Source organism: Carlito syrichta, unplaced genomic scaffold (assembly GCF_000164805.1).
Source record: "Carlito syrichta isolate Samal-C Ts95f unplaced genomic scaffold, Tarsius_syrichta-2.0.1 Scaffold306997, whole genome shotgun sequence".
Taxonomy (NCBI): Eukaryota; Metazoa; Chordata; class Mammalia; order Primates; family Tarsiidae; genus Carlito; species Carlito syrichta.
This window is the reverse complement of record NW_007251093.1, coordinates 372990-391090: the sequence shown is the minus strand read 5'-3', so window position 1 is coordinate 391090 and position 18101 is coordinate 372990. Positions and strand designations below refer to the sequence as shown.

Sequence of the window (18101 nt, the reverse complement as noted above, 5' to 3'; positions counted from 1 at the left end):
ATTAGGATGGGGCTTTCGTTTAGGGGGGAAGATCAGGATAAAAGAGAATCTTTATCATACTAGTGGTATGGAAGATTTTACACCTTTAGGAGTTTTGTTATCTGTCCTACAAATACCTGACGTACAAAATGTGTCTAAACTCTAAATGCATTAATTTTCGTCCATAAAATTAAGACCTTAACATAAAGTTCCTTCCTGTAGCTTATGCCCGCTAATAAGCAGACACTATGGAAGTGATTTCTAGTAAGAGAAGGCTCATGTGTAGGAAAATGTCTTGTGCTTAGAGGATTTTAGAACTGTAAGGAATTAAGAAAGTAATTTAGTATAAGTTTCATATTCAATATTACTACTCTTTTGTTGTGAAAATGAGTATGAGGCCCAGAGACTCTCCCAAGATCACCTAAGTGGAGAAGGGAGGAAGATGGCGGCAGAGCCAGTCGGACTAAGCGAGTCCCAGTTTAAGTGTATGGAAAATTTTGCCTAAGGGTTGGTGAGTAAGTGGGCATGTGAGTGGTTGACTGAGTGGGGTCTCAGAAGCAAGTGGCCAGAGCTTTCTTGGTGAAGCGGCTAGTGCCGCAACTGCTCTGCTTGGTCCCTAGCACTTCCTGAAGCACGAAAGCCGAGCACCATTTTTTTTTAAACCAAGATAATCAGTGAATGACTGAAGTAAGTGAAAATATACCACTCAATGAAACCCAAGTCTTGAGCCTACAATTCAGTTTCTCTAGTTTTTAGCAGTTCAGAGATGGGTGGAGGCTACAACATAGAGTAGTAAAATCAAGAAGTAATGAAATTGTGCTAAGAATATACATGTCAATCTCCTTGGCACACCAAATATTGTTTTTGGTTCTTTCTGAGTCCAAACCCTCCTCTGCTACTAAAGTTTCTTGTACCCCTTAGTAGGTGTGTCCTAGGCTAATTCAAACTTCCTGTATGGCTATATATTTGTCATGAGGGAAATACACTTGACCTTTGAGAATAAGGAGTTACTTATAATACTCCCAAAAGCCTAATAGTAATCATACATTTCCCCAAGATAAGACTACCCAGGCTCACAAAAAAGTCACAGTTCTTTGCTTTCAGCTGGAAACATAACTCTGTGTGATGGCTCTTGGCTTTATTTATGCTACAAATACAAGAAATGTTCGTATTTACTTTTATTGTTAAGGTGATCCCCAAATTATCCCTGCAACCTATGCTTTGAATTCAGACACAGAAAAGGGAGTGATTTTAATAAAAATTGGAAAATAAATTATTAATAAGTGTAATGTGCATTTTAAAAGAAGTATTTTAAGATGGGATCCCCAAGCAAAAAATAGCAAAATATGTCATTGATGTTGAAGCTGGAAACCACATGACATCATAACATTACTAAATTAAGCATAGGCTATTGTGGTTTTGACATATTTTAGGTCACCTCAAGGCTCTGGCTTGTTTCTCTGCTAAATAATTTTTTTTAGCATTTTAGGAAATAGAGAGGAGAAAGGTAGCAGAGATTTCTACATGGACAGAATGCCTGTCCCTGTTTTTTTCTTTAGATGCCAAAGTCTCAGACAGTTTTAAGCTGTTATAAAGATGATAACAGAATTGCTTACACACAAGAGCTGTTACTTTGGGGAAGGAGAATGAGCTAAGAAGAGGAGGGAATATCACGTTTTGTAAATAGGAAAAAAAAGTTATTACGCAGGAATTCATCGAATATTAAGAGGTTTTCCTATAGGGATGATCAGAAAGAAAACGAATCCTCCTATCAATTCCCAACGCAAATGAATTAGAGAAAAACGCAGCCAAAGGAACAGAGGTACTTACCCCTCCCAAGGGACGCTGAAGTCTTATTAAGGTAGTTAGTACCGTGCCAAATGTTTTGAGAGTGCCGATTGAAAGGTGGAACGGATATGGGAAACGTTAGCGTCTACTTTGGTTGTTAGGGTGACGCAAGAACTGTCACTGCAGCTTCTGCTTTGCGTTCAGACGCGGCAGCTCCGCAAGCTGCAGGTACAGGAGCGAGCCAGGGAGAGGGGAGCTGGGATGTAGCATCGCAATCTGCGCTCGCAGGCGTCTGTCCTGCCTCCCGAGGCTGCATTGCAGTGGGGTGGGCAAGATTCGTGTGCACTGAGGTATAGGGGGCCTTTCTGCAGCAGGCGCGACCCGAAGGACAGGGGGGATCATGATATCACTTAAGGCATATGATTCTGAGGTGCTCGGAGCCAACCGCCCCCGATTTGGGCCGAGAGTCGAACTGTGACAGCAGCGGCCCTCGCTGGCGCCCAGAGCGGAGGTTGCAATGCCTCGTCCGGTCCGGCAAGGGCCGCTAGGCGCGAGACGCGGCGTGGGGCCGCTCTCGTCCGCCGCGCGTCTCTGTAGCCCCGCCCCCGCCCGCCGCGGGTGGGAGGACGAGAACGCCGCCAGCGCGCGTGCGCGCTCCTCGGTGCGGCTAGTCTGCGTGCGTGAGTGGGAGGTGCAGGCCTCCGGCTTCGGCCTTCCCCGCTGACTGTTCCAGCGCGACGTCCCCAGCCATGAACCGGTTTGGTACCCGGTTGGTGGGAGCCACGGCGACCTCGTCGCCGCCGCCAAAAGCCCGCAGCAACGAAAACCTCGACAAAATTGATATGTCTTTGGGTGAGGGGCCGACTTGGACCGAGTTGAAGTGGGATGGGGGGAGGGTGTGGGTGGAACCAAGTGGCGCGGCTTGTGGGGGAAGGGGCGGTTGGCCGCAGTTGCCGATGGAGTTTTCTGGCGGGTGGGCGGGGCCCCCCGAGGAGAACGGGGAGCGCTGGCCGGGCGCCCGGTGCCCAGGTCGAGCCCGAGGGGGACCTCGGCGTCCCCTCGGCCGAGGCTGTGTCTGAGGGGAGCGTGTGGGGGCGGGGGCCGCTGCGGGCCCGGAGGCTTGGAGGGTCGAGGGGCGCCACCGCTCGCGGGTTACCCCGGCTCTTTGTGAGGACAACTCCGCGGGTTCCCGTCGAACGTATGCGCGGTGGGCGTTATCGGGAGCGAGGGGAAGGGTCCGACGGAGCCGTTCTTTCTCAAGGAAGATCTTCGAGAACCCGGCTGGTCTGCGTTCGGTTAAAAGCGATGGTCCCAGGGAGGGGCTTGGGGGGCAGGATCGTGCCCGGGCCCAGACCGGCGCCGGCCACCCCCGGGCCGGATCCCGGGGCGTCTGATCCCCGCCCGGCGGCCCATCCGATGGGATGCCCCGAAATGCTCATTCTCCTTCTCCAGGCCTCCAAGTTAGCTCGTAGGAAAAAGGCGAAGCGAAAACCTAGGAGGGGGTTTGTGGATCGCTGGGAAGCCAGGTAGGGCCCCCGTGAGAAGGGCGGCACGCTTTGGTGCGGATTACATAAAGAGCAGGAGGCTGGCCATTCGGTTCCAGATTCAGACCCAACACTGTCGGGCACTAGCCTGTGTGTGGCCGAGCCGGGCTGGGAGTAATTCCGTTCTGGTCGGCATTCGAGTGATGATGTTGGATGGCGTCGGCTCTGCCAGCTCTTTCTGTGACCTGCAGTTTCTCGGGTATTTGAAAAGTAAGTACTTGGCTGGAGGATTCAGTGGCGTGGCCTTCCCAAGGAGGTATTCGGGAGGATATCCGTCTTGGAAGGGTTTTTTTGTTTGTCCCTTCTTTCCTCTGGCTTTGTTCCTTTTGCTGTGGTTTATCAGTTAAGTTTTGAGTCAAAAGCCAAGAGCTGTTGGTTTCTAGGATTGCCCCAGGGCAGAACCCAATGTGTGAATCAAGCGAGTTATCAGAAATAAGAGATTTGGCTTCAAATCTTGCCTTACTGCTGGTCAGTAGTGAGTTCAAAAGAAATGAGAACTCTGTTGAGGTAAGGCCAGGAAATAGTGTAAAACAGTTATGAGTATCTATTGAGTACTTATTGCCTCCCAGGTCCTGGACTAAGCATTTCGCCTGTGTTAGCCCGGTTTAGCCTCATAGCAACCCCGAGAGGCTTGTACTTCTGATAAAGAGCATAGAATCCAGAGCCACCCTGTCTCAGTTCAGGTCCTGCCTCTGCCACTTACTAGCCATAGGATGTGGGCGAATCACGTCCGGGTGCCTCATCTGTAGAAAGGTGATAGTGACAGTGTCTACCTCATAGGGATACAAGTGAGTCAGTGGGTGTATGTAAACTGCTTAGAATCGTACCTCACACTCAGCACTGTGTTTTACACTGGGACACGCACAAGCATAACGTATAGTACATACTTATGCCACTGTTATTATTCCCATTTTACAGAAACCCGAGGCATAGGGAAATTAAGTAACTTGCTTAAAGTCATGCAGAGAGTAAGTGATGGAGCCAGGATTTCAGTCTGATTCTAGACCCCCTAGTTGTTTCTCATCAATAGACTTTTTTTTTTTTTTAAGTTTTTAGGGGTTTTTTGGTATGTATTTTGTTTGATGATTAGGATGTTCAAGTGAAGAAAACTTGAACAAGGATAATTCCTTTGGAGGTAGAAATGAGGTGCTGTGGAGAGCTAAAGTAAAACTTGGTCTCTCTCTCCCCTAGTAACACATAGCAGTCTGTCAGGTGCCTTCATTTTGATGAGAATTTTAAGAGATGGGATGAAGAGATGAGATGATAATCTATTTTAGGCACTTATTATGCTTTGTGAATATTTCACCTTACCAGATCTGCAGAGGCTTTATGATCTGATTTTCTGTTTGTTTTTTAAATTGTGGCTCTGCCAGGTTTTTATAGATTTCGTATAGACTATCTACCAAGGGTACCAATAACTGGCCTCATGGCTCAGTTTCTTAATTGGAAAATAATACTAATTTCATAGGGTTGTTGTGAGAATTAAATGGATATTTGTCAGAACAATACCTGTTAATGTTCACTTACTATTACTACTATTGCTGTTATTATTACCGTGTATATTCCCCTAGTGTTATGGAAGAAATGTTTAAAACAGTGCATTGTAAGGGATTTTTTTCCCCTTCTGTTACTTACATATTGGGTAGGAGAAAGCCAATTTATTTATTTATTAGTTTTTTTATTTTGAGTCGGGATCTCACTCTGTTACCCAGGCTGAAGTGCAGTGGCATGATCACCACTCACCACAGCCTATCCTGGGCTCAGGCGATTCCCTGGGCTCAGGCGATTCCCTAGCCTCAGCCTCCTGAGTAGCTGGTATGTGCAAGGCTAATTTTTAAAAAAATTTTCTGATTCCTCATTGGTCTGTTGTTGTATTAGAGCATTGTGATGTTTGTGAATTACCTTGGGATTGTTTGAAAGTGTTTTTGAAAATAATGAGGCTTAGATCAGTGTAGAAAAAAAAATAAAGTAACCCTGAGTTGCTTTCCTAGAAGAGGAGAATCAATTGTATTTTTTTAGTACTATACCTTTATTATGGCACTTGTTTAATTTTATATTTGCTGTTTACATGTCTGTTTCTATCAATAATTTTAAACTTACTGAGAAAAGGAACTATATTTTACTTTTTTTGTTTCAGTTACAGCACAACCTGACACATGTTTATTGCACATAGTATATGCTCAGTAAACATGTGCTGACTTGAGGTGATTTTAGAAATTTATTCTTTTAATTGAATGGTTTGCTGGGTTTTTTTGTTTTTTGTTTTGTTTTGTTTTTGAGTTAGAGTCTCACTCTGTCACCCAGGCTGGAGTGCAGTGGCGTGCTCACAGCCACCGCAGCCTCTACCTGCAGACAATCCTTCCACCTCAACCTTCCAAGTAGCTAGAACCACAGTTGTGCATCACCACACCCAGGTAATTTTGCGATTTACTGTAGAGATAAGTCTCGCCAAGTTCCCCAGGCTGGTCTCGAACCCCTGGACTCAGGCAGTCCTCTCATCTCTGTCCCCTAGAGTGCTGGGATTATAGGCGTGAACTGCTGTGCCCAGTGGTTTACTTATTTTTTGACTTCCTATAGTTATACTGAAAGATGGTCATCTTTAAAAAATAGAGACTTCTGTGACTATAGAAAGTAAGTATGAATAATTTTTGTAAATAGGCTTTCACTTGACCTGACACAGAGGCTTATGCCTGTAATCCCAGGACTTTGGAAGGCCAAAGTAGAAGGACCACTTGAGGCCAGGAGTTCAAGACCAGCTTGGCAACATAGTGAGACTTTCTATGAAAAAGTTTTAAAAATTAGCTGGGCATGGTTATACATGCCTGTGGTCCTAGCTACTTGGGACACAGAGGCAGAAGAATTGCTTGAGCCCCGGAGTTGGCGGTTACAGTGAACTTATCATCATGCCATTGCACCCTCCTTCCTGGTCAACGGAGTGAGACCCTAAGCTGTAAACAAAACAAAACAAAACACAGGCTTTTGCTTTTTTACATTTATCAGGGAAAGAAATACTGTGGATAATATAACTCTTCACTAATTGGTATATCTGCTTTGGGTTATTGTAAAATGGCTGATTCTTATTATTGTCTTTTTATGGAAGTGGTTTCAAAATAGAAAAGAAGTTGGGGACATAGGAAGACTAGCAACTAGAAAATGAGATTGAGTAATTGAGTCATTAAGTTAAAATGAAAATAATTATGGCATTTTCTCTATCATAGATGATATTATCAAATTGAATAGAAAGGAAGGAAAGAAGCAGAATTTTCCAAGACTAAACAGAAGTGGTGGTCGGCAATTCAGGATGAGAGTCCGATGGGGAATCCAACAAAATTCTGGTAAGTTTTGAAAGTAAGTGTAAATTAAAAGCTGTTATTTGTGGGTTAATAGTATATATATTTTTAAATTTTTTTGAGTTCAAGTCTCACTCCATCACCCAGGCTGGAGTGAAGTGGCACGCTCATGGCCACCCCAGTATTGACCCTCCAGGCTCAGGTGATCCTTCTGCCTCAGCCTTCCAAGTAGCCAGAACTACAGGCACTTGCTATCACGCCCGGCTAATTTTTTGATTTATTGTAGAGATGAGGTCTCGCCAAGTTGCCCAGGCTGTTCTTGAACCCATGGGCTCAGGCAGTCCTCTCATCTTGGCTTCCCAAAGTGCTGGAATTACAGGCTTGAGCCATCATGCCTGGCCCCAATAGTATATTATCTTTAGCATATACTTAACTCATGGGAAAAAAATACATCAGTACCCTTTGTGATTTGTATTTTCTCTACTCTCAGTTTTTGTTGTGATTTAAAACTTGATAAAATTTAAGTTGCCTAAAATAGGTGATAACACTATTTCTTAAAAATATTAAACCATTTTAAAGTATTCTCAGTTTATAAATAGTCTGAATTATATTTAGGATTTAGAATTGCAAAGGATCTTACATATTTTGAGCTCCTATCTCCATTCCAGTGAGATGTTCCTTTAACAACCTGGTGGATGTCTGATGGATGACTAACTCCAGCTTAAATATATTCAGTGAAAGAGCATACCACCTCACAAGACAACTTGTTCCATTGTTAGAGATAGCTCTATTTACTACTAGCTCTATTCACTTGATTTGAATCAAAATATGCTTGTTATTTATGCACCGCTATATGAAGCAAACTCCCTTTTCTATATGAGAACCCTATAAGTATGTAGAGGCTATTATTCTGCATAGAAAATGACCTCCAGACTCTTTATCTTATCATCCAAGACCTTCAGGATTTATTAAATCCTCCAGAGGTAACACTCAGAATTGAATACTTTAGATGTAATCTGAAACTTTACATATTTTGTTATTTTTGGTCATTTAGAAGTTTATTTATTATAACCATCTTGTTCCAGAGTGGGTTAAAAGCAGTAATTGAAAACAGTTAATTATATATGGCTCCTTAACTTTTTTCACAGCAATATCAGCATTTTAGACTAAATCTTACTGTAACCAGTAAGATTGTAAAACACTAAATCTTTTTCACATATATAAAAAAAGTTTGACAAACTAGCTTCTAAATTGATTTTTATTCTTTATGTTGAAAAACATAATCTCCAGTGGTTGAATGAATTAGTTTTTTTGTTTGTTTTTTTTTTTGAGTTGTAGTCTCACTACATCGCTCAGGCTGGAGTGCAGTGGCAAACTCACAGTCACACCAGTGTTGACCTACTGGTCTCCGGTGATGCTTCCACCGCAGCCTTCCAAGTAGCCGAAGCTACAGGCGCGTGCTACCACACCTGGCTAATTTTTAAATTTATTGTAGAAACAAGGTCTCACCAAGTTGCCTGGGCTGGTCTTAAACCCGCAGGCTTAGGTAGTCTACTTGCCTCAGTCTTCCAAAGTGCTGGGATTACAGGCTGAACCACCAAGCTCTGCCTAGCTTTATGTTTAACAGCTAATATGCCACATGTTCTCAAGATATGTATAATTGTGATTGGGTCCTACAAAAAATGTATTCTTCCCTAAAAGTTTCTTGGAATAGTTGATAATTTACTCCTAAGGGAGTAAATTTTGTGACAAGTATTTAACTGTAGCAAATGAATATTTAATTCCAGTGATTTATATTTAAAGGTTTCATATAAATGTTATTGAACATACAATATTTTTAATACAATTTGTTTTGAAATAACTGTTGAGAGCTTATGGAAGCCAGAAATATATTGATTAAAATGTTAAATACCTGATTCATGCTCTGAACTGACCAGGTTGTGGGGGTATGTAAATATGTGGTCTCTTACTTCAAGGAATTAATTTCTACCTTGGAAATTAATTAGCAGAGATAAAATAGAAAAGGTAGAGTGTGAGAAATGCCTTAAGAGAAATCTAGATAGTATTATAGAACTTTAGAGAGGGATTTTGTGCTAGGAAGATCAGATAATTTAATGGATAAGGTGAAACGTGATCTGGTCCGTGAAGGAACAGAAAAGCTTTCCTTTTATAGGGGTTATGATCTGAGCCTTGAGATAAATGATATCTAGGGGCAGCTCAGGATCTCATAAGATTGAGCTTGTGCTTGTATGTTCATTGCTTGCATGTGACAGGGGCTAAAATAGAACAGCTGCTGCTATTACTGAAAGTGCAGCGAGATAGGGAATTGTCTTAAGCTCTGATTGGCTAAGAAAAGTTCAGATTTCCTCATTGTAATGTCAGTGAGGGTGTTAGCTTGAGGTAAGAGAGTCAAGTAAGGCAGAGAGCCTTTGGCAGATATTCACTATGGTTTTTTGATGACTGAACAGATAAATGAGTGAAGCCTTTCTATCTTCATGCCTAAAATATAACTTAGGCACTCGATACATATTTGTACAAACAACTTAAATATTTCCCAGTGGTAAAGTACTATATAGCAGTGGTTCTCAAAATGTTTTCTGGGGATCCCTAGGGAATTTCCAAGACTCGGGGATCCACAAGATCAAAATTTTCTTTATAATAATACTAAGACATTAATTGTGTTTTTATTTTCATTCTCTCAGGAACATACACTAGACTTTTCCAGAGTCTACAAGACATATATATAATTAAAACAATGAATACAGAAGCAGTGTCTTAGTCAATTTAAGCTGCTATAACAAAGTACCATAGACTAGATGGCTTATAAACTACAGAAGTTTATTTTGCGGCCATTGCCTTGCTAAACTACGTCTGGCCATATGTTTTTTGAACTATGGCCATGCCATGTTTTCCTAATCTTTGGTCCCCTCCCCTACCTTGGGTAGGTGAATCTCTTCTCACTCTCATATCTCCTCTCTCTCCTCTTCTCTCACTAATGTACTTTCTAAATAAACTATATTTTCCCACTTAAAAAAAAATTATTTTGTACAGTTCTGGAGGCTGAGCTACAGATCAGAGTGCCAGCAAGGTATGGTTCTGGTGAGGGTCCTCTTCCAAGTGGTAGACAACAGACTTCTTGTGGTATCCTCATGTGGCAGAAAGAAGGCTGGAGAGTTCTCTGAGGTCACTTTTATAAGGGCACTGATCCCATTCATGATGGCTCTACCTTCATGACTTTAATTACCTCCCCAAGGGCCCACCTGCTAATACTATGATGTTGAGTATTAGTATTTCATCATATGAATTTTGGAGAGATACAAACATTCAGTCCATAATAAACACATAAAAGAATCTAGTCTTCTCTTAAGTCAGACACCAAAGAGATTTGCAAAAAATGCAAAAACAGTGTCACTCTTTTTACTAAATATTTTGTTTGTTTTGGAAAAATAATTGTTTTTTAATTAAAAACACATTATTTACCCTATGTGTGAGTTTATTATTTTTTTGGAAGAAATAGTTTTAAATGTCTTAGTTTTCATTTCTAGTACAGTATCATAGACTAGGTACCAACAAATACAACCTGTAGGAAATAAAAATTCTTTGGAGTCCTCAGTAATTTTTTTTTTTTTTTTGAGCCAGGTTCTCACTCTGTCATCCAGGCTGAAGTGCAGTGGCATGATGGCAATGAGGCTCACGGCAGCCTCGACCTTCTAGGCTCAGGCAATAAGCATTCTGAGTAGTAGCTGGGACTACAGGCATGTGTCACCATGACCAACTAATTTTTAAAACTTTTTTTTTTAGAGACAAGGTTTCGCTGTGTTGCCCAGGTTGGTCTTGAACTCCTAGACTGAAGCAATCCATCCACCTCGGCCTCTCACAAAGTTCTGGGATTACAGGCATGAGCCACTGTGTCTGGCCTCAGGAATTTTAAAGAGTGCTAAGTGGTCCTGAAACCAAAAAGTTTAAAAATGCTGCTCCCGCCGGGCTTGGTGGCTCAGCCTGTAATCCCGCGCCTTTGGGAGGCTGAGGTGAGTGGATTGCCTGAGCCCGTGGGTTCATGACCCACCTGGGCAGCGAGACTTCATCTCTACAATAAATCAAAAAATCGACCAGGTGTGGTAGCACATGCCTGTAATTCTGGCTACTTGGAAGGCTGAGGCGGAAGGATTGCCAGAGCCCAGCAGGTCGAGGCTGTGGTGGCCGGGAGCGGCGACTGTACTCCAGTCTGGGAGACAGAGTGAGACTCCAATTCAAAAAATAAAAATAAAAAATAAAAATGCTGCTCCCTTTAGAGGTAGAAGAGATGGGAATATTTGTGTGTTTCTTTGGAAAGGAGCCAGTAATATGATCATATATACTCTATGATGTGAAATTTCCCAGGAAATACCTCAAATCTTCTTTTAAATTATCTTCTGAAATTATTGAGACAAATAATGCGTGTATGAAAGAAATTTGAAGGAATTGGTCTAGGGATTCAAAAGAAAGATGAGCTGGGCACAGTTGCTCATACTTGTAATCCCAGCACTTTGGTAGGCCAAAGTAGAAGATTGCTTGAACCCAAGAGTTCAAGACCAGTCTGGGCAACATAGCAAGACCTCATCCCTACAAAAAAAAATTTTGTCAGATGTGGTGGCATGTATCTGTAGTCCCAGCTGCTTGGGAAGCTCAGATAGAAGGATCGCCTGAGCCCAGAAGGTCGAGGCTGTGGTCAGTCGTGATTATGCCACTGCCCTTTAGCCTGGGCAATAGAGTGAGACCCTGACTTGAAAGATGAAAATGAAAATTTCTGTCTCTGGTCTTACTTATTCTCAACCTTAGTTGCACCTGTGGAGCTTTATAAAACAGATGTATGCTCTGGCTGCATTCCATTTCTACTAACCAGAATCTGTAGAAGTAGGGCATATGGATTTTTTTTTAAAGCTTTGTAAGTGGCTCTGATACATGGCCAGTATTAAACTGCTGTTCTAATGGAACTGGAAATATGAAAGGATCTTCATAGAGGTGGTAGTTCAAATACACTGAGAAGGAAGGTACTCTGGAAAAACAGAAGAAAACTCTCCAAAGAGGCTAAATGGATGAAAACAAGGAAAAGACTGTTGCACTGGATGATGTCTTCGATACTTCTTCACAGTGTTTTATGGAATATAAGACAGTTACAGAACATAAGAGGGGAGAGACGATGACTGGGGCAGTATATATAGATCTTTCTTATTCTTTAAAGTGTGACAATGGAAGGGTGAAAAATACAACCATTGCTAATAGAACCGTTTACATCTAGTAAACTTTGTTTAAAGGTAGAAAGGTGGAGGAAGGGGACATCTAGGCCTGCTGGAAGATAGAAGGGGAAAAGCCATGGGTAAGAGAGAAATAAAAGGCAATAGAAAGAATGATGAGTATGGGAACAATGTACTGAACAAATGGTCAGAAATAGAAGGCACCAAGGATAGTTCTATCCCATACTTTCTTGTGTTAATCAATATTCTGTTAATGAACCTTTCTTGTTAGTCTTTCTTATCTGATTTTGAAACTTTGGTATAATAATGGATTCTTCTTCCCTTTAATCTTTCTTTTGGCTCTACTAATTCATTCATTCTTTTGGAATATTTTCAAATTTCTTTGTTCCTCTTTCACTTCTTTATTATGTCATGTTTGAGTCCCACAGTAGCATTTGAAATGGTCTTACTGTCTTTTGTCTGCTTCTTCTATTCAGTCTAAAATACTGCTTCTAGACTAATGTAGTTAATCATGAATTCAGAGCCCCCTCATACTTTGTCTAGGAAAGTCTTTATCCCCATTCAAAGCCCTCTGTGATTTGAGTCCACAATGTCAATTTACTTCTTATTCTTTTCCCTAGACTGTCTCTCAATGTGCTGTGGTCACTCATGTCTTAGTAATTGTTGTACCAACCTGGAATCCTTCATATCTATTCAAAACTTGCTCATGGGCAATCTCCCTTTGGGTCCCCTCCCACTGTGGGAGCTTTTCTGTCCTTTCAATAAATTCTGCTTTCTCAAAAAAAAAAACCAAAAACACAACAAAAAAAATCTTGCTCATTTTCAAATACCCAGCCCAGAGCCTACTTTTTCATAATAGTTGTTTGGGGTTTTTTTTTTTTTTTTTTTCCCCCTCTCCTTAGAAATGTTCTATAGAGGCCAGGCACAGTGGCTCACACCTGTAATCCCAGCACTTAGGGAGGCTTAGGTGGGAGGATTACTTGATCCCAGGAGTTTGAGACTAGCCTGGGCAACATAATGAGACCTTGTCTCTACAGAATATCAAAAAATTAGCCAGGCATGGTGGTGTGTACCTGTAGTCCCAGCTACTAGGGAGGCTAAGGCAGAAGGAGGTCAAGACTGCAGTGCACAATGATTGTGCCACTGCATTCTGGGTGACAGTGAGACTCCGACTCAAAAAAAGTACTGTAGATTATATTCTGTTTTTTATTACTCTTTGGTTTTTATATTATAGCTTGGAGAGGTATTCAGATTTTGGTTTTGTTTTGTTTTTTAAACATTTTTTTTGAGTCTCATTCTGTTGCCTAGGCTGGAGTGCACGCTCATGGCCACCCCAGTATCGACCTGCTGGGCTCAGGCGATCCTTCCTCCTCAACTTTCCAAGTAGCCAGAATTACAGGCGCGCGCTACCACGCCCGGCTAATTTTTTGATTTATTATAGAGATGAGGTCTTGCTGCCCAGGCAGGTCTCGAACCCGCGGGCTCAGGCAATCCACTCACCTCAGCCTCCCAAAGGTGCGGGATTATAGGCTGAGCCACCGAGCCCGGCGGTTCCACCACTTCTTAGGCAACCTGGTGGCCCCCTGCTCCCAGGAGGTCACCATATTAATGTCAGACACCTGATCAGCATAGCATACTACAGCCCAGAACTCCTGTGCTCAAGTGATCCTCCTACCTCAGCCTCCTGAGTGCCTCACCACACCAGACTATTCAGTGTTTGGAGCCACACATACTTGCACTTAGATCATAGCTCTGCCATTTTCTAACTGTGACCTCTAGGTAGTCATTGTTCTTTGCCTTACTTTGTTTCCCTGCAAAGTTGAGATATTTGCATCAACGTTATCAGGTTCAGCACAGTGCCTAGCGCAGTAAAGGGTAGCTATTTCATTATTTACCACAAATAAAAACAACATATCATTTTAGATTTGATTGCTTTTTAATGTGTAGTTTCCCCTTGCATGGTTTGATCTTCATTTGAGTGCAATTCTAAAAGGAAATTACACATAGAGCTGCAATAATTTGATTTTAAAATGTATATGTATATATTTTTGAGTTGGAGTCTCACTCCGTCGCCCAGGCTGGAGTGCAGTGGCATACTCCCAGCCACTGCAGCCTCGACCTGCTGGGCTGCAGTGATCTTTCCGCTTCAGCCTTCCAAGTAGCCAGAACTACGGGCGCGTGCTACTACACCCGGCTAAATTTTTTGATTTATTGTAGAGACAAGGTCTCGCCAAGTTGCCCGGGTGGATCTCAAACCTGTGGGCTCAGGCAATCCACTTGCGTCGGCCTCCCAAAGTGCTGAGATTATAGGCTGAGCCACCGAACTTGGCCTAAAATGTATATCTTTTCTTGCTTTGTTTTTTTTCTTTTGAGTCAGAGTCTCACTCTATCACCCACGCTGGAGTGCAATGACTCTCTCACGGCTACTGAAGCCTCAACTTGATGGGCTCAGGGAATCCTTCTGCCTTAGCCTTCCAAGTAAGTGGAATAACAGGCACATGCCACTACTCCTGGCTAATTATTTTATTGATTGATTTATCGATCGATTGTACAGATGAGGTCTTGCCAAGTTTCCCAGGCTGGTTTCAAACCTCTGGGCTCAGGCAGTCCTCTTTCCTTCATCTCCCACAGTGCTGGGATTGCAAGTGTGAGCCACTGTACCCGACAGGCTTTCTTCCAAGTACACAAGTAATAATCCCTTTGGAATTGAGGCAGAGTACCTTAGAAAGGAGCAGCTCTGGAAGAACACTCCCTTCTCTTCCCTCTGAGTTCCTAACCTTGTTGAAGAGGGTAAAGTCATAGCCTGCTGCATGGCAGAGAAGTTCCCTGGGGTACCATGCTGATGAAACTCATTGGGAAGCCAACTGTGTAAGTGGTGCAGCTTCAATTTACTGGAGGATGAACAGGGCCAGGAACCATGTGATGCCTAAAACGAGAGCTGGACATGCTGAGGGCACAAAGTTTAAGGTATCACTCACAAATTTTGTGTCCTGAGTGTCTCTCTAGCCTCACCATAGTCTCAGCCTGGTCCTGGTGGAGGGATGGGGTAAGTGTCACTGGGTATCCTATGCCACAGGAACAAATTTTGAGACTCACACTGAAACCTAGAAGAAAAGCCTCTTCTTCCTCCAGAATCCCTGCAACTCCCTCTACTAATAGAGTTTAACATCATGCCATTTGGCAAGAGAGAAATGTTCCAGTATCAGAAGCAGTGCAGTAAAGGGTGAATTGAGAGCTGAAAGGTAGTAAATTGGTAAGTGCTTCAGCTGTTGTCATAACATAATAGGTTAAACTCAGAACTCAAAATATTTTTTTTTTTGAGTTGGAGTCTCACTCTGTCGCCCAGACTGGAGTGCAGTGGCCGCTCCCGGCCACCGCAGCCTCGACCTGCTGGGCTCCGGCGATCCTTCCGCCTCAGTCTTCTGAGTAGCTGGAATTACAGTCATGCGCTACCACACCCAGCTGATTTTTTTATTTATTGTAGAGATGAGGTCTCGCTGCCCAGGCAGGTCTCGAACCCGCGGGCTCAGGCAATCCACTCACCTCAGCCTCCCAAAGGCACGGGATTACAGGCTGAGCCACCAAGCCCAGCTAGAACTCAAAATATTAATGGGGACATCACAAAAGGGTTTGAGAGAGAAGTTTGGGAATGACACGTATTAGCCCTGAGAAATCCTACAATAAAGAAAACTTGAGAGTGTGTATGTTTAGGACAACTTGGAATCTATGTTCTCGGGGTTGCAGCCTTCACACTTGGCACAAATAAGCTCTCGACTTATATTTAAAAAGAAAAAAAGAAAACTTGAATATTTTAATAGTTTTTACCATGAAACTTTTTGATTGGAAGGCCTGTTACCTGTTGCACATTTGTGGCATAATACAGGATATCATTCAGGACATCAGAAAAGTCAGAATTAATATGAGAATGTCTACTAGCATGATGATTACTTAGCATGATTCTCTAGAATTTCTGACTGTTGTGTTAAGAACTTTTTTTAAAAATTGAGGTGTAATTATGAAAAAAGAGAAGAAAGAATACAACTTGTGGGTGACATCACAGAAACTCAAGGAAATAACTTGAAAGACTAGAATTGTTTTAGAACTAATAATTGAGTTCAATAAGATAGCTGATTAGGGAGTATTAAAACTCCAGTAACTTTCTGTAATGATAAGAATGACAATATGAAATATTAGAAAAGGGTTCTTTTGGGCACCCACTCACGTCCCCTCGGCTATGGGAGCTTTTCTGTCCTCTCAATAAATCCTGCTTTCTCACAAAAAAAAAAAAGAAAGGAAAGGGATCTTTTTTGTGATTGACAACAATGTATAAAATACCTACTATTACATTTAATAAGAAATGTGCAGGACTAAGGGAGAAAAACTTAACTGAACCACTTTAATGGCAAAAGACTTGAATAAGTGGAAAGATATACTGTGTTTCTGAATGGTACAGTGCTATAAAGATGTCAATTCTTGAAAAATTAATTATAAATACAATGTAATTCCCCTATCAAAACATGAAAGGAAATTAGAACCTTACCATAGAAAACTGGTTAATAAACATGACATTTCATGAATGGAAGAATACAATGGCCAAAAAACACATGGAAAATGTTTTTCACTAGTAATCACACTACTAAATAAGGCAAGATTTTTTTTCAAATACTGAGTAGTAAAGATTAAGAAGAATGATAATATCCAGGATTGTCAATGATACAGAAAAAGAGACACCTTTATGTTCCCGGGAATAAAAGTGAATGCAATCAACTAGTTCAACCTCTTTGGAAGACAGTGTGGTGATTTCTGAAAGAACTAGAAATTGACCTTCCATATGACTAAGCAATTCCCTATTGGGAATATGCCCGGAGGAACTCAAATCATTCTACAGAAAAGATAACCTATACACATATGTTTGTTGCAGCTCTATTCACAATAGCAAAAACATGGAACCAACCATATTGCCCATCGAAGCTGGACTAGATTAAAAAAATGTGGTACATATTATGTAGCCATAAAGGACAAACATATGGACTTCACAGCAACTTGGATGAATCTGGAGTCGATCATACTCAGTGATCTATCACAGAAACAAAGAACAGAGTACCATATGTTCTCACTCATAAGCAGACCTTGAACAATTATAATACTATAAGAAAAGGGATTGGCAGTAGTGGAAAACTGTTGGGGGTGGGGGGTGGGATTGGCAGTTGAGGGAAACTGCTAGGGGAGGGAGGGGCATACCTCATCAACAAGGGTACCTGTATAATCAACGTTGTATACCTAACCCTGAATTGTACCCCACATCTTTATAATAATAAAAAAAAAATCATTAAAAAAAAGTGAATACTGTCATTCTGGAGGCAATTTTTGCATATAAATGAAAATCCTTAAGGGTTTTCTTTACTCTTTCACCTTCTAGAAATTATTAACTTTAGGGAATAATCACAGGTGGGCATAAAATTATGAATGTGTATGAAAATGTATGTAGTTTTATTGTAATGTTATTTATGATTAGTATAGATTGGTTGGATCAAGTATAACACATTAAGAAGTAACGCAGTAAAAGGAAAAGGATTGAAAAAACACGGGAAAATATCCACAGTATAGCAATTAACATAGACTACAAAATAGTATATGGACTATGAAATATAGTTGCTGAAAGATTGACTCAGTCTACTTTCTAGGCATTTACTACTATAAAGTTGTGATTTCCAAATGTGATAGTCTTGAGTTGCTTAAGAATAGTTGAGGCTAAAACTTAACTTTTAAAATGTTTCCTTATAAGTAAAAAAAGACTAGAAAGAATGTTACTGGTTATATCTAGGTGGTGTGCTAATGGGTGATTTTAATTATCTTTTTTGTACTTTATATGTTTCTAGGATTTCTGCAGTGAGCATGTTTTAAAAAAATATAGAAAAAAGTATATAAATAGATAAGATACATAATGGGAGAGCAAAGTCAGTAATGTCACATGTCACAGATTAAAATATGTTCATTGGCACTCACCAGGGACTTTAGCAAAAGCAATTTGAATAGAGTAGGGCTGAAAGTAAAAAATCCAGATTACTGTGTATTGTAGTAAGTAAAGGGAGATGAAATAGTGATTCCACTCTAGATCATCACTGTCCAATAAAAATAAAATGCAAATCATATATTAATAGCTTTAACACAGTATATATAATATACTATTTCAATATATAATTAATATAAAACCTTTTTTTTTTTCTGAATTGGAGTCTCACTCTGTCGCCCAGACTGGAGTGCGG

The 18101-nt window shown here is 41.3% G+C and overlaps 2 protein-coding genes across 5 annotated transcripts in view; one reads left to right on the top strand and one right to left on the bottom strand.

Moving 5' to 3' along the window:
* Positions 1-1919, bottom strand: part of RUBCN (RUN and cysteine rich domain containing beclin 1 interacting protein) — a 66946-nt gene extending 65027 nt beyond the window's left edge. Inside the window, exon 1 of the mRNA XM_008063696.1 lies at positions 1810-1919. The gene's annotated coding sequence lies outside the window, so the exon portion shown is untranslated. The remainder of the gene's footprint in view (positions 1-1809) is intronic.
* A 438-nt stretch (positions 1920-2357) lies between these two features.
* The window catches only part of FYTTD1 (forty-two-three domain containing 1), a 30640-nt gene continuing 14896 nt past the window's right edge, over positions 2358-18101 (top strand). For 3 of the 4 annotated variants that reach the window (XM_021715319.1, XM_008063694.1, XM_021715318.1), the window contains exons 1-2: positions 2358-2619; positions 6530-6646. In XM_021715319.1, coding sequence (XP_021570994.1) covers positions 2517-2619; positions 6530-6646 — 220 coding nt within the window. In that variant the 5' untranslated portion in view covers positions 2358-2516. Of the gene's footprint in view, positions 2620-3278; positions 3294-6529; positions 6647-18101 lie in introns of those variants that run through there. The other variant, XM_021715320.1, reaches the window with a different exon arrangement.